Here is a 22,758-nt window from a genome sequence, read left to right as displayed (position 1 = left end):
ATTTCATCCATTTGGAAGAGGCGCCAGTGACTTAAGGAGACTCGGGATGCTGTTTTGACACCAGTGACATTTTTGTTGGTACAGCGAGGGAGACGAGGCGTAGCAAGTAAATTAATTTTGTGTTAACTGAAACTAATGAATCTTTTGAACAATATCACAAACTTGATACCAAATATCCCCCAAATCTGTGGTTCTAAACATCAGACCAACACTTATGCAGAGTGAAAACTGTCAGTAATAGACGTACAAGTAAGAATAATTACTTGTACTCTAGCAGAAATACTTCATTTTGTAGCTTTCAACATTACCTGCTCTTGTCATTTGCCGTCACAAGCATTTATAGATTTCCCCAGGTCTTAATATACTTTAAAAGACAGAATTTGATCCAGTACAATTAAATATGGTTGGCACTGTTGGTGTAGAAAAAGTAGGTAAGACTATTTTGTGTCCATTTCCTAAAAATAGAACAGTTATAAGTCTCCTGGAAAGCATACTAATAGGGAAAATAGAGTTCAATAGCTGGAAAGTACCTGGCATTTTTTTGGAATTACGTAGTTTTAAAAGAAAATTAAAGGAGGACATACTTTACAACTGTTATTTCCAGGAAACTTGTATAAATCCACAGTATGCTATCAATTCCAAATGTACTGCTTGAATTTTCTGTGAACTATAATTTCATTTTTTTCCAGAAAACTCCTGGACCCAGAAAAAGTATACATTTTAAATTTAAATTTCATGAATGAAAATACAAATTGGTGCTCACTAAGGGTCACCAGAGCAGCAAATTTCATTCCCCCCCCCCCCCCAATACCAATCACAGATGCTTTGATCAGTACTTTTGTTGTTGGGGATTACTCAGGTATTGTGGGTACATTGTAGACTGAAAAGAGGCCTGCTCATTCTACTTGGAATTTCCATCTGATTAGTTTAAGCAGAACTGTCCAAAACATGGAACCCTCTCCCCTAAGTACAGTAAGTAGACACTTGTTGGTAAAGTTGGCAAATTATGGGTTAATACTTAAGTCTGAACTCATAAAATCTCAATTGAGTTTTAAAAAAGTCCTGAAAAGTTCATTTTTGAGGACCTTTAAAAAAATACTATATATATATATATTGCCCATTGTGGAACAAAACCCTTCATATATGGTAAAATGGTAAATGGACTGCATTTATATAGCGCTTTACAATGTGCCTACATTCACACATATATACTTAAGCCAATTCAGATTTTCCCTCTAAGCCATTCACATTACTTCCCCATTACACAGTTGAGATGCTGGCATGCATTTTACTTGCCATATAGAGCCCCAGATACCTGTGACAACTAATTTAATTTGCACCTAAGGACAACACTGGATCAATTCAAGTTTTTACAAATATTTATTCTTCCACAAGCAGCTACAGTTTAGATGATGCCAATCTGAAAGAAGAAAAGGACAAATTAGAGATGTTCATGGACAGCATGGAATACACTTTCTTACAAGTTCTGGCATCAGTGGTTCCTTTGAATGCATCACAAAGATTCAGACAAAATAAAATTGACATCACTTGCACAGAATCGACCAAGTCTGAAAGCAAAAAACAGCCCCCATCCTGCAATGAATTAGCTTTAGATGCAGCCCTTCTGGACCATTGGAACTACACCCTGATTGCTGAACCATGTGGCGGCTCGAGGACATACCTTGTTGGCAACATCCAACGCATCGTAATCTGGAGCGAGACGGACGTATGCCTTCTTCTCACCATCAGGCCTGAAGATGGGTCAGGACGAAGAGGGAAGGATGATGAAATAGGAGGCAATGAAAGGAAAGTAGGTCAGAAGTGTATTAGGACACTTCCATCGAAAAACAATGCAGACATTCATTTAATTTGACAGCAATAAGAGTTCTTGTGTTAAGTGTGGACCAGTGATGTCATCAGAAGGCACTGAATCGTGTACACTTTTGTAATGACATCACTGGTCCACACTTAAGTCAAATCTCAATAACGATCAAACTAAATGAATGTCTGCAAGTTTTCGGATATGTATGAGATCATGTGCCAAATAAATCAGCATTGTTTTTGGTGAAGTGTCCCTTAAATTACCATATTTACATTTACAATGAGAAACTGCAAAGTGGTCTATGAGAAGCCATGATGGTCATTTTGAACAAAACCCTGATCACAAGTTACCGATACTGTTCAAACAAATGATCAATCCTGATTGACAGCTAATACTCTGTAAAGTATTTGTTTGGTTGAAATGATTGAGTTCTGCAATTGCTTCCAATAGACGTTAACGTGATACAAGCATTTAACAGCACGGATTAAAGATTTCTACCTGATGAGCGTGTTGACTTTGGCGACGTCGATGTCGTACAGCTTCTTGACTGCGTGTTTGATCTGGTGCTTGTTTGCCTTGACGTCCACAATAAACACCAGTGTGTTGTTGTCCTCGATCTTCTTCATGGCGGACTCGGTCGTCAGTGGGAACTTGATGATGGCGTAGTGATCCAACCTAGGGGGAGAGCACTTCATTAGACCAATCTCCCAAAAGCACCAACAACTTCCTTAGTAGGTCTACAAAAACAACTAGGGTTCTCTGAATAGACAATCTCATGACAGGCACACTCTCCGCTGTCGACAACTGTCATACCATTCAGCTCACACCTCCAAATCTGCATTTTTAATTAGAATCACATTCTCCATGACAAACTAGGGCTGGGCGATAAAACGATAGCAATATATTTATCGCGATAGAGACGTCATCAATACAATAAAGAAATGGTTCGATAGCAAGTTCGATAGCATGGCTGCATGAAAAAATTTCCCTTGTTAATGGAGCGTGCTACGAGTAACACGGAAACAGCCAATCATTTAACAGACAGGTCAGACAAACCCTGAGTGTGCACCCGCCCCAGCTCATAAACAGCCAATCATATCCCTTGACAATGGGCAGCACTAGGGACGCAAACAGCACGTTTGGTTTCACCCGGCATCACACCACCACCACCACACGTGAAATCGCAACAGAAGAGAAAGGAAAGCAAAACACCGTTGTCTGTAAACCTTACAAATAATTTAAGTCCCTGGAAACCAGAAATATTTCTTTATTATTTAGCATTTTGAGTTCATCACATCACAGGAACCTATGTTAATAAGCCACCAGCCAAATTTGAACGATGATGAACGTCGCAAAGTATATAAATTTAGGTTTGACACTCATGGCAAAAGTAATGAGAATCTATTCGATTTTAGAGTGTCCTTTTTCCCGCGAACTGTGTGGGCGTGTCCACAATTCTCAAGCGCGAGAGCAGCAGGGGAGGGGGTGAGGGGGGTAGTCTGCGACAACAAAACGCTGGGCGGTTCCAGCGGCAGGGGGCGCGAGGTTGAAATGGACCAATCAGACACGGAAATAGAGCAAGACAGCCTATCAAGATGCAGCTCAAAGCGGCTTTCACATGCCGCCGAGCGTTTCATGATGTGCACGTATCTCAGACCTCTCTCCTCTGCTCCGAGAGGAGAGAGAGAGATAAGAAGGAAATAAAGTGTGTGTGTGTGTCCGCGCGTTGCTCCCTATGGTTGCTCCACGCAGCGCATAGCGTACTGACTGACGGTCATCTGTCTATCTGTCTACACACACACACACACACACACACACACACACACACACACACACACACACACACACACACACACACACACACAGCAGCAGGCAGAGAGAGCTCTCCCTCTCAAGGTTCCAACACACCGCCGGCGATAAACTCGCAGATACAGATAGATAGATAGATAGATGTTGGTTCTTAAAAGAGCCTTTGTGTTGATGCAATGCGTAGTTAGCTAGCTGCAAAAAGGTGTGGGACCACTAGAACTCTGAAGAGAGATGGAGGCAGAATGTGCGGGACTGCGTGTTGCGTGCGTGTACAAAGGTTATATAGAGCTTATGACGTCATAAGCTCCTGCATTTTAGCACCTCGCGCACTGCTCTCTTCAATGAGGAAGTATCTTGTAGAATCTTGTAGAAAAGTGTCGATTTTAAGGCTTTGGGTTGAAAGTAATGCACAATAATTTCGGAGGCATATAATTACTAACATAAGACCCTAAATAACATAGAACGTTTTTGTGGATTTTGGTTTCCAGGGACTTTAAATGTGAGTTTCAATTCATGTTAACGTAAATTGACAATGTATTAACATGTGTTCCATATTACCGTTGTGTGACCGGGACATTAACATTAATGTTACACACCAATTTCACAAATGCAGATGTCTGCAACGTTACTTGCGGAATGCAGGGCAGCTCATTCACTGAATCACCTAATGTTAACGTTAAACAACCCTGAAATACACGTTACCAAACGTTTTTAGTTTGATAAGGCTGGTGGCAACGCTGTCATCAAAATAAAACGTCGCCATGCCTGTAAATTACTGCTTGCACTAAGCGTGTATGTGTGACAGTGTTAGCATTACAATAGTCTCGCTGGCCAGCCTCCCCTCCCTACTGTGAGAGGAGTCTGGCGCCACAGGTCTCCATAGTGGGATTGTGATGGGCGGCACTTAGCGGCAGTGTCCTTGGAAAATAGTTTCCAACAATCCAACTTGCCGTTTTCAGCATGTAACGAGCTAACGTGTAGGTTTCTGCCGTTAGCTTGCTAGCTAGTTAGTGTTGTTGTTTTCACTGAGGCGGCAGGGCACTATTTACAGCGACACACAGGAGGAGGGAGCGTAAGCCATGGTCGGAGCCAATGACAGAGCTTGTAATAAGCCGGGAGCGGACATCCGGCAGCGACTGAAACAGTCGCTCCAATGGGAGAGCAGAGTAGCGCAGGGGAGGGTTTATCCCAGTTATGGAGACCTGCGGCGCCAGACTCCTCTCACGGTAGGGAGGGAGGTGAGGCTGGCCAGCGAGACTAGCATTACAATTACCTGTGTGCCTTGAAAATAAGATGGTTCAAAATAAAGTGGTTAAATAAAAACTTTTTCTTCATGTTTTTTTTAATTCATAAAAACAGGTCATTAAAAATGATCAATAATTATCTATTTCGACTGATATGAAATATTTTATATCGATATTAGGCTTGTCGCGGTAGTAGGTGTTACATGGTGGTGAGGCATACACTGATTACATAACATGCCCACCGGTAACACCTCAACTCCGCCCGCTCGTGACAGTTCCAGCATGCGCTCAGCTGCGCTGGTGTATATTACAAGCGCTCCCTCCTATCCTGGCTGTCTGAGTGCATCATATCTCTGGTTAGACAGACCAGCAAGTAACGTTAGTTGTACATATTGTGAACACAATCCCCCTCATACACACGTAGGTAAGACCCTTATCTAAGCCTGTGTGTATTCTCTTGCCACTGCCATCTCTGGAAATGTCGTTTTAACATAGCTAATTCTCCACTAGCATTGATGCTAATACCATTAGCTAAACCTCCGCTGCTAACATTGATGGTAAATAGTTAGCATTGATGACTTAAGGGCGGGACATACTCCATGCACGCTTCCAACCGCGAGGGCCGTGCGGCCAATATGACGTAATTACGGTGGGGGCGAGGCCGCTGCTTGCTGGTAATGTATCCCATGGCCAGAAAAAAATCCCCAGATTTGTCGCTAATGATGTTAAGTTTATTTTCTCCAGGCGGAGAGTCTCTCCCCCAGTGTGTAACATTATGTGAGGCTGAGCTGACAGTGTTTGCGACGCTGAGAGCAGAGCAGCAGCAGAGAGGGGTTGACTGACTGGGGGAGAAAGGACTATGCACTATGCAGAGTAGCCTAATTTATAGACCGACAAACGTAACCGCTCCAAACTATTCTCTGTGGTTAACTTGACATCCCTACCATGCTTGTATTGGTGTCTATCTTGACGGGTGTGTCGGACTGAGAGCAGTTAAATTAAAAATCCGGACCGTGAGGAGCTCTTTTTTTTTAATAACACCGGTGTTGTCACGTGTTTATTACCCGGTGGGAAAATGTCCACACCGTGGCATCCCTAATCAATATACTTTTTTAGCTATATCACCCAGCCCTATGACAAACTAAGTAAAAATCACATTTATCAATAGTCTGGGTGCATCAGTAGTTTATAAAGCTTGAATCATGCTTTTTCATACTTTGATCGCTGTTACCATCATTTGCACCATGTTTAAGTCTGTGTGTCGGCACCGCAGTGGGCAGCAATTGTACTCACTTGTTCCTACGAGGGGCACTCTTGCGAGGATACTTGGGTTGCCTGCGGAGACGGAGGGTTTTGGGGCGACGGAAGGTGGGAGAAGTCCTGATCTTCTTCTTCCTCTGGCTGTGAACTCCTTTAAGCACAGCCTTTTTGGCCTTCAGTGCCTTTGACTTGGCCTCAGTCTTTGCAGGGACAGCTGTGAATGGACAAAAAAAGCAATTTGTTAGATATGAGACATGAGCTGGTCAGATGTTTAGCTCAATTTATTACTTGGTAATCCTTAAATACACATTTGGAAAACATTGTTTGGACTTTCAGCACCACTGTGTCCCTCCAGTTTATATTTATTTATATTATATATTGATTGAAAAGAGCAGTAATCTTACCAAGCAAGCAGCGCAAAATAAGATAAACTTTATTTAAAACGAGCAACCAGACAGGGAACATTATCTATACCAGACTTCTGTGTAAAGCAACAAGTTAGAAATATTATGTAAACACTACATGATCCACAGTCATTATCCACCATGCAGCCCTGTCTCCCTCAATAACAATAATAGTACAACAACTATATTTTACAACACAAGCTACAACTTGTTCAAAGAAGTGATGTGAGCATTTCTGCTTGCTAGTAATTAATAAGTAATGGAAAGCCTGTGATTTAAGCTAGATTGTTCCTGTGTTGCAATGTGTAACTGTTTAAATCCCTAGAATAAATGTTATCTTTATGGAACTTCTGGCCTTCAAACAGACATGTATCAATAGCTACATTAGCATACAGCTCAGCGTAGGAAATTTTAAAATTATTTTGGGGGCAACTTTTGCCCCCACTGTCTAAAAACTGGGGGGATTTACAACATTTTGGGGCACTTTTAGTGCATAAAGTTGCTAAAGAGTAGTGTGAACAGCGGCGTTTGTGTGAGTGTGTTCTTCATCGTTGTCTTCTGGCAACCAGCTACAGGTGCCGAGTGTGTGTTAGAGATGGAAATTAAATGAATTGAATTAAAATAAAATGAATATATTGGGGCAATTTTTGCCCCTGGATCATGGTTTTTAGGGGCATTCTGAGATTTCTTGGGGGCATTTTTGAACTTGCCCCTGGTTAAATTCCTACACTGATACAGCTACAATATGAACTGTGACATTATGGACCACCATTTCGATCCCATTTCTTTTTGAAAAATGCAAGAATACATTTCCGACGTTATAGTCTGATGCTTAATGTTGGCATTTGTCCAGTGGAAATCTCAATCCTTCATCCGTTACCAAGCAGGTATTATTACCACCGTAATGCCAGAAATACATGGCTCACAGAACCGCTGTTACGTCCATCATTTTCAATTTCCCCAAATCAAAATGTAATTTTCTTAAAGACAACAAGCCACTCCTGATATAACGTAACCATAACTCATCATTAAGCCCTCCCGTCTTTCACGTGTATAGCTATCTGGGCAACACCGGTCCATCGTGCGTGCAGTCACAAAATCGCCAGCAAAACGCTGTTCTAACTCACTAGGTATTTCTAAAATGTCCTCCGCAAAACTAGGCCGTGTCGAGAGAATCATGACAAAGCTGGTTCAAGACATTTCGTGCTATTGTGTTTTTGTCAGCAACAACATCAATGATAGCATGCTAACATTAGCGTAGCACCAAAACGTAGTACAGCGCTACTGTACTGGCAGGCAAGCCGAAGACGCGGTCTGTATTTCTAGAGATTTTAGACAAATGGCAGCAATATTTTTTGCCGATTTAAACTCGAAAACATTTCGAGTACGTATATAGGAAGTACATATAGCTAGTTGTGTTGTTATACACGATTTAGACATCTAAAATTGAACAGTTGACAGACCTTCCTTCTTCACCTTCGGTGCCATGTTGCGAAAGGAAGATTAGACGGGGTTTCCTGCAGTATAATGCACGGGCGAGATTTCAACACGAATAATATCGCGGTACTTGAGAAATGTCGCTTCTTCTTGTTTGCGTAGGAGCATACCGCCACCTACTGTACCGGAGTATGCAATACAGGATCAAAATGTTCCTACATCAGTCGCTTCTTCCAATCTTCCAAAGAGCCTCAAGGAAAGAGTTCCCAGGAGCCAGCATCGGCTGGGTTGGAAGAACAACGTTGTGTGTAGTTTCAGCTACTTTCTTGCAGTGGTTTCATTTACAATTTGCGAGATCATCTACATCAACCGCATTTATAGTTATGGTATAATATAATATAATATAATGGTATTTTCAACGTTTTTCATTCTATGGGAAAGCCTGTACACAACTGAAAATACTGTATCAGTGTAAATCAAACATCTTTATAAAAAGGGTGTCAGTTATGTGGAGATACATCTGGCCAAACGAGACTAGATCAAACCCATTCTGATAGATCTTAAAATGTAATTGTTACACATTGATTTTTGATACTATATTTTGTACATAATTACAGGTACAAATATCATTCCCAAAGCAGCTGATTTAACAGAACATGCTCTCAACTATAATAAAAAAATAAATATTTGAGATGATCTTGAATGTATTTTAATGTATTTGTCTGCAGGTTGCTGTTCATTCAACATTCATTCCATATATATATATGTAATACAGTATATATATGTATGTGTGTGTGTGTGCATTAACCTAACATTTATTTATCCAGGCAAGTCATTAAGAACAAATTCTTATTCACAATGGTGACTTGGCACAAATGGCAAAGCCTCTTGAGGGAGGAAATGTTTTGACGCCATCAGTTACAGCTGAACATTTGTGACAAAATCAGGCAAAAAGCCATAATTTAACTATAAAACAGTTTATTATATTTACTCTGACAGAGAATACATTCGGGGAAAAAATGCAGTCTAACACATTAGAAATGTCTGCATGTGGCTTGTTCTTGACATTTTTCCTGGGAAACGTAGAAAGTCCATAATGAGTTCGGGCTGCTTGATGACCCACATCTATCCCATGTCCCTTTAATCCAAATGGGGCTCATTGTGTTACAGGTTTAACTCCAAAACATACATGCATATTTTGAAAATTAACTGATACTTGCAGTTAATTTATCAGTATATCATGATCAGTATTTCAAGGCCTTAGGTTTGTAGGTCATTTCAACAGCATTTCATTAGTTGAACTTATAAAGGGTTTGTTTTGTATGAGGTGTTCGTCTTTTCAAACAGTGTATTTCACATTTTAGAAAGACATTCTTCCATTTGTAGTTGGGTACCTTCAATCACTTACAATAGGGATGGGGGCAACAGTACAGCTTTCAAGAGGCTGTATGAGCAGCACTGAAATCCACATATACTGTAACTGTACCATTGAAAGCTGACTTTGTATCCTACTTACAAATACCATTGAACTAATCATGTGTTCCTTTATCGCAAAATAACTGGGATGTGGAGGCTAAATGACGTCACATCCGTTTTGTTACCGTTCCATTTGCAGAAAACTTGAGCTGGGAAGTTCACTGTTCATTGGTCAGATCCAGTCGCTAGCCAGGCTAGCCATTGTTAGCAATAACAATTGACAACATGGCATTTCGCGGAATTTTGCGCATACAAACACTGCAGCCTCATGTCCACACAGATAGAAGTTTGGCAGTGCTGTGTGTACAGCTGATTTAATGAGACACAAACAAAACAGAAGTGCTAAACAACATTACTACGATTACTACTACTGTTGTTGCGCGGCACAGCCATCGTGGATTTCTTAGGTTGGGGCTGCTGAGGCTCCTACGAGTTTGGAATGGGAAATACCAGCTCTGATGACGTCACCGCCCAGCTCATGACCTTTGAAGTCGTAAGATTACCAGTCCCCAGTTATAAAGGAATGCACGATAAGGCTCAGTTCAATGGTATTTGTAAGTAGGATAGGATAAGCTAAACCACAGAAAATGCACTGTACTATTCCAAATGTACATGGATGTCAATGGTAAAATCAGTCAAAATCTGTCTGTTTATCCATCTATCCTTGATATATAGAATTTATGGAGATGTCTGCTTTCTGAAGGATACTGTTACTTTGAAGTCAGTACATGTCTGATCTAATCACACATTCTCTTGGTTACAAAATGAGTGCAAACACCTCCTCCCCTCTTACTTCTTTAACTTTGCTCCAGCAGGTTTTGATCCGGTTTTCAGTGATGCCTTCTTGACTTTTTCTGTCCCCCCCTTTTTCTGCATTTTCCTTCTCTTCTTCATTCCCTGTCCTTTTTTCCTCTCTTTTTCCCCTGTCGTCGTCGTCGTCGTCTTCTTCACTATTCCTTTTGGCCCATTCTCTCCTTTGGGCTTTTCTGCCTGTCCTGTCCTGTTCTTTCCTTTGTTCAGTTGTTCTTTGCCTTGTTTCTTCATTAAGAAGCGAGGAGTCGTGCAGATGGTGCTTCTCTTGGGAGGTTTCCTCTGGAGCTTCTGCTTCACTTTGCTGGACACACACACACACACACACAATGTTACAACTGCATTATCATAATTGAGAACTTAAACCCAAAACATGACCGCTCACTCTGGAGAGGAATTTAAGAGTATGAATGAGTAGTAAACACAACAGCAAGACTAAAAACCCCATTAGTCATTAGGCATCTATAGCTACAGTTGAACTTAATTCTGACTGCCAGCCGCCTCATAAGAAACTTACCTATGTATCTTCTTGAAGCCCACCATGTAGTCAGGCACAGGACAGCCAGCTTGCTTTATGACATTAGCAATACTGTAGAGGAGCGAACCAAAGATACAGAAAAAGACAATAGGCAAAAAGTAAATATTGAACATGTCACTGGAATAGAAAAAAAAATGTATATCCCAGAGTCACAGAAACGACTAATAACTACATCTTCCATCAGCAAAGGAAATGTATTCACAGTGTCTGTCATTCCACTGAAATCCACATAAGTCCACGTACCTGCGCAGCAATGGCTTGTCATCCTCTGTGAAGAAGGTGACTGCCTTCCCCTCATGTCCCGCTCTGCCAGTTCGTCCTGAGAAACCGAAGAGAGAATAATATGAAGACCGATCCACAGATGAGAGGGAAATGGAAGGGAAATAAGGCAACACAGGATGATTGCATCATTAAACATCTGATTGATTGTATCCGAGAACTGACCGATACGGTGGATGTATTCCACAGCACTGGTGGGAAAGTCATAGTTCAGAACCAGGTTGACGCCTTTGAAGTCGATCCCTCTGGCGAGCAGAGCCGTGCAGATTAACACCCAGATGTTCCCAGAGCGGAAGCTGTTCATGACGTTGTCCCTCTGCAAGAGAAGCCAATGAGGCGAGGATTAAGAGGACGGTCACCGGCCATGACACTTTACTGACGGTGTATGGAGTCATTATGGACAGTGTGTGTACCTGCTGCTGTGTGCGGTCTGCATGGATGACATCTACGTTGATGCCCTCATACACCAACTCATGGAAAAGCTCCCGTGCTCGGTCTATAGACTGGACAAACACCAGCATGGGTGGCAGGAAACCCTGAGGTGGGCAGCAAAGGGAGCAGGATGGATGAAAACAAAAGAAAATGTTCATGACTTTTATATATTGATTCATTGTTTGTTTCTTTCTCTTTCAGGTTTTCCCCTCTATATCAACCGTTTATGTTAAGACAATATTCACTGTGTCCAATTAACTTGTCAAGGTTACTTATGAACCCAGGTTGGATTTTTTTTCCCTAACCTCCCTATCATTGAATGTTTTATGATTTTATGTTTGTCAAACCTATGTGTTGTGCAACTAATGCAACAAAATAAATAAAATGCATAGGTTTGCCCATCTCTACAATCGACCTCATATCCAGAAAAGAGTTCTTGAAAGACACGATTGCATCGATTCATAGTCTGACTCTGAAAAAAGTAGAATTTAATAATAGGTCAAACTACTCCTTAGGAGCTTGAAAAGTAATCATTCTTGTGTGTCTGTACTTTTTTAACGATGTCTCTCATGGCCAGGAGTTTTCCGTTTTCTGTCCCGACAAACAGCAGCTCCTGTTCCACAGTTTCCACCGCTGTGTTCCTGGGAAGATCATTCACACGGTGTGAGAACCTGATAAATCCTACCAAATATCTTCCATATTTGATGATACTACTCGACAGAAAGAGTGCACTGTTGGAAAAGCGTTACCTGTGTCCGATGTTGACGGACACCAGGTTGTCGAGGTTCAGGCGGCACCACTGCTCCACGTCTTGCGTGCAGGTGGCGCTGTAGAAAGCCCGCCGCACCCTGGGGCCAGAGCAGGCCAGGAACACCGTGGCCAGCTGCTCCCTGAAGCCCGACTTCCCACCCTCAAACAGCTTATCGGACTCATCGACGACCAGCCACTCCACACTGCAAACAGACAAGCTGATGAACTCGCTGTTAAAAACAAATCAAAAAATTAAAGTCCCTGGAAACCAAAATCCACAAAAACCTTCTAACTATTAAATTTAGGGTCTTATGTGAGTAATTGTGCACCTCAGAAAAGAGAGAGAATTACTTTCAAACCTAACCCCAAAAATCGACACTTTTCTACAAGGTCTGGATTTCCATTTCCTCATTGAAGAGAGCAGAGCGCGCGGTGCTAAAATGCATGATCTTATCACGTCATAAGATTTAATCGAATCACACACACGCACGCACGCACACACTGACACACACAGTAGGGCTGTGCACTCGCAGTGCAGCGGCGAGTGTGTTCGCCGAGAAACGCGTGAACACACACACACTCCATCTCTCTCTCTCTCCGTTAACGGAGAGAGAGGTCTCCTCCAAGCAGTCTCCTCCTCCTCCGAGAGAGAGAGGAAAAGACCTGCTGCAGACGGGACACGCCCACACAGTCCGCGGGAAAAAATACACTCTAAAATCTAATTGATTCTCATGACTTTTGCCATGACTGTCAAACCTAAATTTATATACTTTGCGACGTTCATCATCGTTCAAATTTGGCTGGTGGCTTATTAACATAGCTTCCTGTGATGTGATGAACTCAAAATGCTAAATAATAAAAAAAATATTTCTGGTTTCCAGGGACTTTAAAGTCAGAGAGCGACAGCTATGAAATGTTACCTGCTGAGGTCAAGCGCCGGAGGATCCTGCTTGAGGAGGAAGATGATTCTGTTGGGAGTACTGACGAGTATATCTGCAGAGAGAAATGTGAAGAGTGAGGACGACTAATCGGAGAGAACAGACTTCGAACATTCTATCTGAATTTGGCTTACCGTATTTTTTGTTTGACTGAGGTCCGTATTTCTTAGCTGCCATGGAAGCCTTGTCAATGATGTGAACTCTGAAGCCCAGTCCATCTGACAGACGAAGCAGCTCTCGGTAGGTCTAAAAGAACAAAATACAATGAAAGCTGTTAAAAATACAACTTGGATTTATTTGTTTTTCAGTTCAATTAGATTTAAATTTCAAAGAAATCCAGTATTAAAAACACACGTTTTTTCAAGTTCAATAAATGTATGATGTTGCCAAAGTCAATGAGTAATTGTGTTAAATAATCATAATCTTAATATAATAAATAACCGTGATTATGATTTTTGCCATAATCAAGCAGCCCTATTGTGCACTTAACCAAAGAGAGATGAGAAAAAGTGAGAAACTAAAAAAGTGTTTCTTTTTATCCAAATATATTTGAATATTTGTCTCTCTCTAGTCTAGACCATAGTTCCTATCACAAACAGACCTGATCCCAATCAAGAGGCGCCAACCCTCTGAAATCCCCCGATCTTGTGATGTAAAAGAGCCAGAAGAGACAGCAGAGCTGAGTGTGTGTGTGTGTGTGTGTGTGTGCATGTGCATGTGTTCGGTACCTGGCTGGCCAGCTCTCTGGTTGGGGAGATGACGACAGCTCTGAAGCCCAGGTTGGCTGGCTGTTGGAGGTGAGCCAGCAGTGGAAGACAGAACGCCAAAGTCTTCCCAGAGCCAGTGGGAGCACAGGCCAGCAGCTCCCGACCCTGACAGAGACACAAGACACGGTAGGGAATCCCAATAACTACTGCTGCTATGTTAAGAAACCACTACAGTATTTGTGTGCGTCTACTCACATGCATCATCAGTGGTATTGCCTGCATCTGTATGGGTGTTGGGGAGTTCAGTCCCGCGACTCTGAGGTTCTGGAGGACTCGCGGGTTCAGCCGATACTCGGACTGCAACTCCTCAAATGTACACACGGGATCCGGCACGTCGCTGCCGTGCACGTTGATGCGGTGCCTTGCACGGATGCGGTTAACCTAAAATCAATTGAAGACAGAATGAACAGTTTAGCTCTCACTCGACACAGGCAACATTACTAGTGAAGAGAGACGATTTACATGGTGTTTTTATCGGTTGACATGGAGACAAACGCTTGTCATAGTCAGTCATGGTGGAAGAATATGCGCCGACTATGAAAACACCTTTTCCTGATGAAGGTGCTTCAGTCTCTTCAGGGCCGTTCTCTCCTTCCCGTCCTGTGGTGGTAGGTTTTGGATCTTTCTGTCTAAAGAAGATGTCCAGCAGATTCCACTTCTCTCCGTCTCTTCCTCTGGTCCCCCACCTCCTTCAGCTGGACAGAAGACACCGTGTTTAATGCTTCAGCTCAGTTCTCTTTGTTTTGAAATGACAGAAAGACAAACTAGCTACACCATACCTTCTGTCTCCACCTCGCTGCCTTTGATCTTCTTATTCTTCCTCATCCTCCTGGCTTTCTCTTCAGCCTTTCGTTTCCTTTTGCCTCCAGCACCAGTTTCCCCTCTTTCACTGTCCAGCTCATCCTCATCTTCCTCTCCATCCGCCTCCTCTTCCTCCTCCAGTCCAGTCCTGTTTTGGGCTGCATTGGCTGGGCCTGTGCCAAAGTAATCGATGGCAGAGAGAAGATCTGAGGACGCTCCCCCACCTTGAGGTCTCACAACCTGGATTACGTAGCATAGAAAAAATACTAGTTACTTAAAAGCTGCATTTATGTATTTATTAAAATGTTACGCTACAAATTTTCCACTAGCAAATGACTGAGTAGCAAGCTAGCTAGCTAGCTAGCTAGCCGCCTCAAAATGCTGTTGTGTCAAAAACGTCCAAAGCGAACATAGCATGTTTTTTTTCACGCTGGCACAAATCAGGTTATATGTGAAAAGATAATTTAGTGACGAACTTATTCCAATACATCAACAAGTGGACATGTTAATATTACCTTAAAACGTTCGGCATCTTTACCAAACCTCTTCAAATCAAATTTTGCCCCTGCTCCAAGCTTCCGAAACAAGTCGAAGGCGTCCATTGCTCCAGGTCAGCGTGGTGTGGTGTGTGGACCCACGATCCAGAGATTCCAGGCATCACTAGTCAACAGCCGCGTGATCAACCCGCTTTTCCTGTGCCAGGCTTTGACACAAAGCGGCCATGTCGCCCCCTGCTGGCTGCGCCCAAAACTGCCTGAGAAAAGGCTTCATCTCACCATGGGGGGGATTTCTGATTCCATCTCCAGACAAACAGAAGTGAACAGTGGAATTAGAGTAACCAGTGGTGGTGGGAACGACAGTACTAATGTCTACTGCTGATATTGTATTTACATAGAAGTAAAAGTATCTACTTGAGTACGCTAAAAGATTGAAAAGAAGTAGCTTGAGTACCTAGTAGTTATAGTTACTTTTGAGAAGAGAATAAGTTAGATGTAGGATATCTCCCATGCCATGAGAGAAAATTAAAACTATAGTATATAATAGGGAAAACAAAATAAATATCTATAATTGGCCAGTTCCTGATGGAGTTTTTTTATGGAGAGCCACAAAACTTCTACCCTAATGGATATAGTTTGAATGTAGTGAAGTACAATAGCCTACTTAATTTAAAACGTACACAAAAAGCTACTCAATTACAGTAACAGGAGTACAATGTAATTGATTACTTCCACCCTGCTTATAATATACTGTGCATTGCACATGACTGATTCTATCTCCATAGAAAGAATCTTCTTTAAATATGATTGTACGTAATATGAAAGTCTAAGTAAATTGCAGTGTGCAGAATACAACTAGGTCATTAGATTTGCTTTTTATTCTTTCTCCTGTTCTTTTCCTTTGTGTTTTTGTATTTTAATTATTGCATGTCATGTAATGTGTTTTGTCTTGGCCACCCCAGGAAGATTAGCTGTTGTCTAGGCCAGAGGTTCTCAAATGTTTTTCAGCCAAGGACCCCTTACAAGATAGAAAATATACTGGGGAAACCCTCATTCTGATTTGTGATTTTGGGTTAAGCTTAATTGTTTCCACGGTAACATGCTTGACTTTTAAATTGATAGGTTTGTCAGATTAGAATGTAATCCATGAACCATTTTAGATTTAAAGCATAAAATATTTTCATTGAACTATGAAGCTTTTGCAAAAAAAAAAAACGTTTACATTTTTATTTTCCTGAAAACTTTTCGCGGACCCCCTTGCAAAGTGCCATGGACCCCTGGGGGTCCCCGGACCCCCATTTGAGAACCACTGGTCTAGGCGGCAGCTAATGGGGATCCTTTTAATAAACAAATAAACACCAGTGGGATTGGGCTGCAGATTTGCATGGTGGTGTGTTGTGATCCGGGGGAAGGTCATGGGCAGATTGTAAAGTCCTGGACACCACCATCATTTCTGGCCAAGCAAAAACCACAGTTGTATTGCTTTGTGCCTATTTCACCATGGCAACGCCTGGTACAATGCTAGTAAAGCATCACCATCAATCAGTTCATACTCCCTTGTGCACCTGTAGTACTTGGCAAAATAAAGCAATCGTGATGCTGAAGACTGGCTAAACCTAATGTATTTGTAGAAGACCGTTCCAGCAAAGTCCATATTAATATACTGTAGCCTACCTTGTGGAAATAAACATGTTGCGTTTCTTCCCGAGGAGAGGAATAGGGAATTTCTTCAGGTAGGATTGACTTGAAGGGGTGCAACTGTACAAGTTGCTGCTTTCGCTCCCCATTGTGCAACAGGTGCACAGTAATAAGGTCACGTTCAGGGTCAAACACACTGCAAGAGAGAACAAAGATTTCTCTGATAGAAACACCTACATTCTCATGTTGAGTAACTTTGAAACCAGACAGTGTTAATGTTGTGGAAAATCAGTGTATGTTTATTGTTTTGTATATCGGAATCTGCTGGACAGTCCCTGGACAGTCTGTAGAGTCCAGGGATTAACTGACTGAACATTTTTACAGGCCTATTTTACAGGCGTTTGCAGTGTCCGCTTTCTTCCCTGTCGTGCGGTTGCTTCCCATAGGTTATCTTGTTAAAAAAAAGAGTGGACAGTGTGTTAAGTACATATCACACTCATTTCACTCTAAAGTTCCCAAACACCCAGTAATGATACATTGTGTTCCAGGCTGAATCAGTGTTATGTTGCAACATAGACATTATGCAAATTAGTGGCTATAATAAACCACAATTAAAATATTTTGTTTTTATTAACACGTTGAGTGCCATAGCCGAGATATCTCGTCTTACATAATCCAACGGTTAAGTGCCATAGACGAGCTATCTCGTCTTACATAAACATTTTTTTTTTTTGACGGTGGGACATCAATCAACCCCTTTTACGTCTTCTATATCACTATCGGAGGAAGAGAATGTGTATAATCTATTTTACCGACCACTAAGTGGCGACAGTTCTCTCCAGACAGAGACAGAGAGAAAGCCACAGCCACGGGACCCGTGGACCAAAAGCAGCCGCCTCCCGCGGAAATGGCTTGGCGATTTTACAGTCAGAAACGAACGAGCCTCATTCTCATACTGTAGGCGGGGACGCTTCGCGCTGCTGCGGTGGGGGGTTCCAGAAATGGACTGGGTGAGCAGCATAAAGCCTAGAGTCGCACGGAGAGAGAGAGAGAGAGAGAGAGAGAGAGAGAGAGAGAGAGAGAGAGAGAGAGAGAGAGAGAGAGAGGAGAGAGAGAGAGGAGAGAGAGAGAGGAGAGAGAGAGAGAGAGAGCGCACAGAGTGGGAGACAAGGGCACCCATAATCACAGGCACGTGAGGTGGTTCTAAAAATCCATTTATCTCCAAACTCTCTGAAAATCTCTGAAACCATGCTGTACTCAACGGCTAATATCTACATCAGTGGTTCCCAACCTACGGTACGCGTACCGTAGGTGGTACTTGCGCCCCCTGCTGGTGGTACTTGGAAGGCTCTGTAAAAAAAAAAAAAAAATTTTTTTTTTTTTTTTTAGTTTTTGTGCAAAATCCATGGTGGTCATTAGTAGTAGTTTTCAAACATGTGAAAGTGAAATAATAACAATAATTATTAATATTATTGGCAGTGTTTCTCAATGTAGGTGGTACTTGCGCCTCCCCCTGCTGGTGGTACTTGATCCCTGGAATCCCAATATTTAAATTATGAAATAAACCCAACTTTAAAATCAATTGTAAAACATGTTTATCTATCAAAATAATACTACGAATGAAAATAAACTTGTGATCATTGAAATTGAGGTTTATTTTGTTGTCTTGAGATTTAGAAACAAATATTTGTTTCTGACGGACACTATACCTGTTGCGCATGCACAATTACCTGCCCGCCCCGCATGGTTACACAAGTGGTGAACAAAGGAGGGATGCTAAAGTCGATCAAAACGGGAGGGAATCGTAAAAGAGCTGTAGTAGAGGAGAGCAGCAACGATGAAGCACAAGGAGGTGAAGACAGCAGTCAACCCAGCACAAGTGCAGCTGCTGCAGGTTGCACATATAGGCTGCAGGTTGGAATAAATTTGCCTCCTGCGTGAACTGTGCATAGCTGAATAGACTGTATTTTAACGTCGGTCATATGGTGGTACTTGGAGAGCCAACTACTTTCTCAGGTGGTACTTGGTGTAAAAAGGTTGGGAACCACTGATCTACATAACTACTAACTCTGCAAACTAACTCTTTTAGACAGAGAAAGCACACATTCTATTAGTTATTTTTAGATGATTGGTGTTCACGAATTCTTAACAGAAAATAATCCTCGGCTCTTGTAAAATGAGCCAGAATCCTCAAAAAAAAACCTGGCACAATTTACCTACAGGATTGAAAAAATGGCTGGCACTCAATGTGTTAAGTCAAACAGAATTTTTCAAAATAAAAGCTTTCATACAAACTCAATACACAAATTGAAATAAAATAATATACATAGGGGCCTTCATTTTTTATACTTTTCACATTTCATATCTGACTCCAATTGACTGAAATCCATCGTGACTGAGAAATTTAATCCCCGAGTCATCATTGCCAATGCCATGTGCATGGTGGGTAATGTAGTCTATGCTCTTTGTAATACTACACAGAATCCATGATACACCATGAGCACAGTACTGTCATTTATATAACTGATTGTTCAAACTGCAGTACAGATGTCAGTGTAACACACTGCGTCAGCTCTAGGTCATACGGTTTACACAATTTTGTAATATTGTTTCCTCAATTTGAATGTCTCGCTTCACCTGGCATAATCTTGCATACCATTCCTATGATTTTCCCATTAATGTAACCTCAATTAATTTTTGTTACAAAACAGTTCTGTTGTAGGCTACTGCTGTATCCCCACTCAGTCAACCAGATGCGGTTTGTAATATTGACATTTGGTTCAATGTGGAAAAAATTACATTACCGTACATTTATCTGAAATCAAGTGTAAATGAAATAATTCATTCATAAAGATCTACTCTTTAAATAATTCAGTCTGTGTCTATTTGTGTATCAGATATTGATCCATAAAATAAACTTAAGTATAGTAGAATAAATATTAATAGCATTCAAAATACATCTTCAAGACCCCAAGGATTTCAAGAAGCCTTGAGATTTATATAAAACTAGATGGCCTCGAGTTTTCCAAGAAAGTCTTGTGGTTTCTTCTTCAGATGTCTCAAGACACAAATATAAACAGATTCTCATTCTGAGGGCATCAAATACCGCGGCTTTGTCACGCACCTTGTGCGTCAGATGTTAACACGCACATCAGTATCAGTGGTCCTGGTAGAATAGACAGCTACTAGCTGTCGTGAAAACTAGTCCTAAACTGCTGAGCAGGCCGTTACCATCCAGCAGTGTCTATAGCGGTAGCAGTGCCAGTCGTCCTGGGAGTACAGACAGAATATAATTAGCTGTGTAACTGACCGCTTACCTCCTATCACCACTGACTTTTGTTTTCTTCTGTGTAATTGGTACTAGGGATGGGCATCGAATTTCGAATTTTCGAATAATCGTTGTTATTATCAAGGTCGACTTTTATTATTGAAATTCGAAATTCGAAAAAAAAAAAAAAAAATTTTTTTTTTTTTTTTTTTTTAGTGAAATGTTGCATTGTCTCCCCTGATTCTAAGTATAGTCAAATCGCTTGGTTTGAGCAAGTAAAACAATTTTTATAAGCATTTTAAGCAAGGTTTATGGAAAAATGAATGGCGGATGAAATCCCATGAAGAGGGAGAGGGGGTGACTTTGGCACCCCTTTGGCACTCAGACCTGAGCCTACTAAATATTTAATGAACCACTCATGATTGTCAAAACTGTTTTTTATTTTCGAAAATGTCAATGTCATGTAACATGTTCTTTACTTCAGTGGTGCAATGCTTGTTTGAGCTAAAAATCCACAGCAGAAGCTTTTTATATTAATTAATAAAGCCGTAGACTTAGAATCAGGGGAGACAATGCAACATTTCACTCACAAAAAAAAAAAAAAAAATTAAATTAAATTTTTTTTTTTTTTTTTACATTTTTTTTTTTTTTTTCGAATTTCGAATTAAATTCGAATTTGGCCAGCGAATTTCGAATAGTGTTTTTGCTAGAAATGCCCATCCCTAATTGGTACATTCCTTTTATGTTGTCACTTGAATAGTTTTTTGGTTCCTTGATTGAACCTGGACCTGCTCAAATGCATTCTTGGTCATCTGCCCATGCATATGATGTCATGTGACTAGGAAACCCTGTTTTCAAGAACCAATATTACCACCTGTCTTGGTGGCCTCATTAGTAGACCTATGCTGATGGCAAACAGAACAGAAGTTAAGGAGAGTTTGAGAAATGTCAACTCATCCTGTATGAAGATAAAGAAAACTAGGCTACTTGTAAATTCTTGGAGGTATGTAGAGCATAGCTAATTTTGAGTTTTGGTTGCAGTTGAGTTGTTTCTTTCAAGTTGATGGTGACATTTACTGTTTAATTTGTCAGTGTGCCAATGTGATGTCCAAGATGCATCTGCAAACCCTCGATTAACACCCTTGGTGAGCGGAATGAGGTATGCTCAATTTGTTTGATATCAGCAGGCCACAATATATTTGTAAGTGTGAATGTACTTCGTTTGGTCAATTGGTTTGGCGATGATTCATTGAGGTGTATTGATTTATGTCTGAATTTGTCATTCTTGAGTATGAATTGAATGTCAAGTAAGTTTGCCTAGTTTCTTAAGACAATTTAGCTTACCGTAAATTCCGGACTATAAGCCGCACCTTTTTTCCCGTTTTTTGGCCTTTTTTGGCCCCTGCGGCTTATCTATGGATTTTTTCAAAAAAAAAAAAAAAAAATCTCTCTTTTTTAGCACTCTTTCTAACTATAAATCCTATATAACTATAATAAGTTTTAATTTCCTCTCTTGCCCTCTTTTCACCACACTGTATGACACTGTATGACACTGTGTGCACTGTAAAAAACAACACAGGTGGTGTTGTGTTATGTTGTTTTGTTGAAATGTTAATAAATGGGAGCTTCCTACCTGTAAGCTACCCTTACATAGGTAATTAAACATTAAAACACAAAAAAAAAAAAAAAAAAAAAAATACCATTAAAACACCCGCGGCTTATAGTCCGGTGCGGCTTATATAAGAAAAAAATAGTCAACTTTGCAGGTGCGGCTTATACACCGGTGCGGCTTATAGTCCGGAATTTACGGTATTTAGTTTTTGTCAGCATGTAAACAAGGCCTACTTGCACCCTTAATACATCTGTATTTTAGTAGTCAAATTTTAGCTTAATAAATTGTGTATGTCGATAGTCATTTTAACTTGCTTAGCACATTGTACCTTTGATGTGGAAACTGTATTTTTTGTATGTTTTATAGTTTTCACGGTGTTTCCCTACGGTGCCATGATGAAAGAACAATAAACCGTGGTTCATCTGTCGAGACTCTCTGCCTCCTGTTTATACAAGCCAAGGGCCAGTTACACTTATAAATATCTTGGAATACATCTAGACTCTCACCTTACATATCGCAACCACATCCACAGCCTAACCAATAAACTTAAACAGAAACTGTATGTCTACAATAAGATCAGGCCATTTCTTACATCTACTGTCTCTGCCACCTATCTGAATGCCATTTTTCTCTCCAACCTATCATACTGTCTCCCCATCTGGTCCCTCACAACAAAAGAAATCACTGAACCAATAGCAAGACTGTACAATAGAGCCTATAAAATACATGGTAATCTCTCAAACTGGACCCATCACTGCACAGCCCTCTCACATTACAATGCCCTAACCTTCCAAAACTACACACATCTGTTAGCCATCAAATTTTACTTTCAGTTACAAAACAATAACCTCCCCCCAGCAATTTCAGCTTTACTTCCAAAACCCAGCACAAGGCCCTTTCTTGTTACTCGCTCAATCACACAAGACCTTATACCTGTCCCAACTTATCAAAACAACTATGGATTAAAATCATTCTT

The 22,758-nt window shown here is 41.0% G+C and overlaps 2 protein-coding genes across 2 annotated transcripts; both read right to left on the bottom strand.

The window, feature by feature from the left end:
* Window positions 1-1,361: 1,361 nt before the first annotated feature.
* On the bottom strand, window positions 1,362-8,063 carry rpl23a (ribosomal protein L23a). The gene is made up of 5 exons (XM_083645919.1): window positions 8,003-8,063; window positions 6,169-6,349; window positions 2,321-2,497; window positions 1,682-1,751; window positions 1,362-1,420 (listed from the first exon to the last, which is right to left on the bottom strand). The coding sequence occupies exons 1-5, from the start codon at window positions 8,025-8,027 to the stop codon at window positions 1,406-1,408; spliced, it is 468 nt and encodes a 155-aa protein (XP_083502045.1). The 5' UTR covers window positions 8,028-8,063; the 3' UTR covers window positions 1,362-1,405.
* A 918-nt stretch (window positions 8,064-8,981) lies between these two features.
* On the bottom strand, window positions 8,982-15,369 carry ddx52 (DEAD (Asp-Glu-Ala-Asp) box polypeptide 52; the record flags this gene model as incomplete). The annotated part of the gene is made up of 14 exons (XM_083633618.1): window positions 8,982-10,566; window positions 10,780-10,851; window positions 11,044-11,119; window positions 11,245-11,395; window positions 11,493-11,615; window positions 12,062-12,152; window positions 12,261-12,464; window positions 13,182-13,254; window positions 13,334-13,445; window positions 13,928-14,071; window positions 14,162-14,347; window positions 14,513-14,661; window positions 14,746-15,007; window positions 15,283-15,369. 14 exons carry the CDS (start codon window positions 15,367-15,369, stop codon window positions 10,242-10,244), a joined length of 2,055 nt encoding a protein of 684 aa, XP_083489744.1. The 3' UTR covers window positions 8,982-10,241.
* Window positions 15,370-22,758: the final 7,389 nt, after the last annotated feature.

This window comes from Poromitra crassiceps (assembly GCF_964638095.1).
Source record: "Poromitra crassiceps genome assembly, chromosome: 1".
Taxonomy (NCBI): Eukaryota; Metazoa; Chordata; class Actinopteri; order Beryciformes; family Melamphaidae; genus Poromitra; species Poromitra crassiceps.
This window is presented reverse-complemented; position numbering and strand designations above follow the sequence as displayed.

Bases quoted from the DNA above. Each gene is read 5' to 3' on its own strand.
- rpl23a (XM_083645919.1), bottom strand. From the start codon at position 8,027: ATGGCACCGAAGGTGAAGAAGGAAG. The intron at 2,498-6,168 runs GTGAGTACAATT...CTCTCCCCCTAG, and splicing joins AGTGCCCCTCGTAGGAACAA to GTTGGATCACTACGCCATCA. The intron at 1,752-2,320 runs GTAGAAATCTTT...ACCCATCTTCAG, and splicing joins AAAGTCAACACGCTCATCAG to GCCTGATGGTGAGAAGAAGG.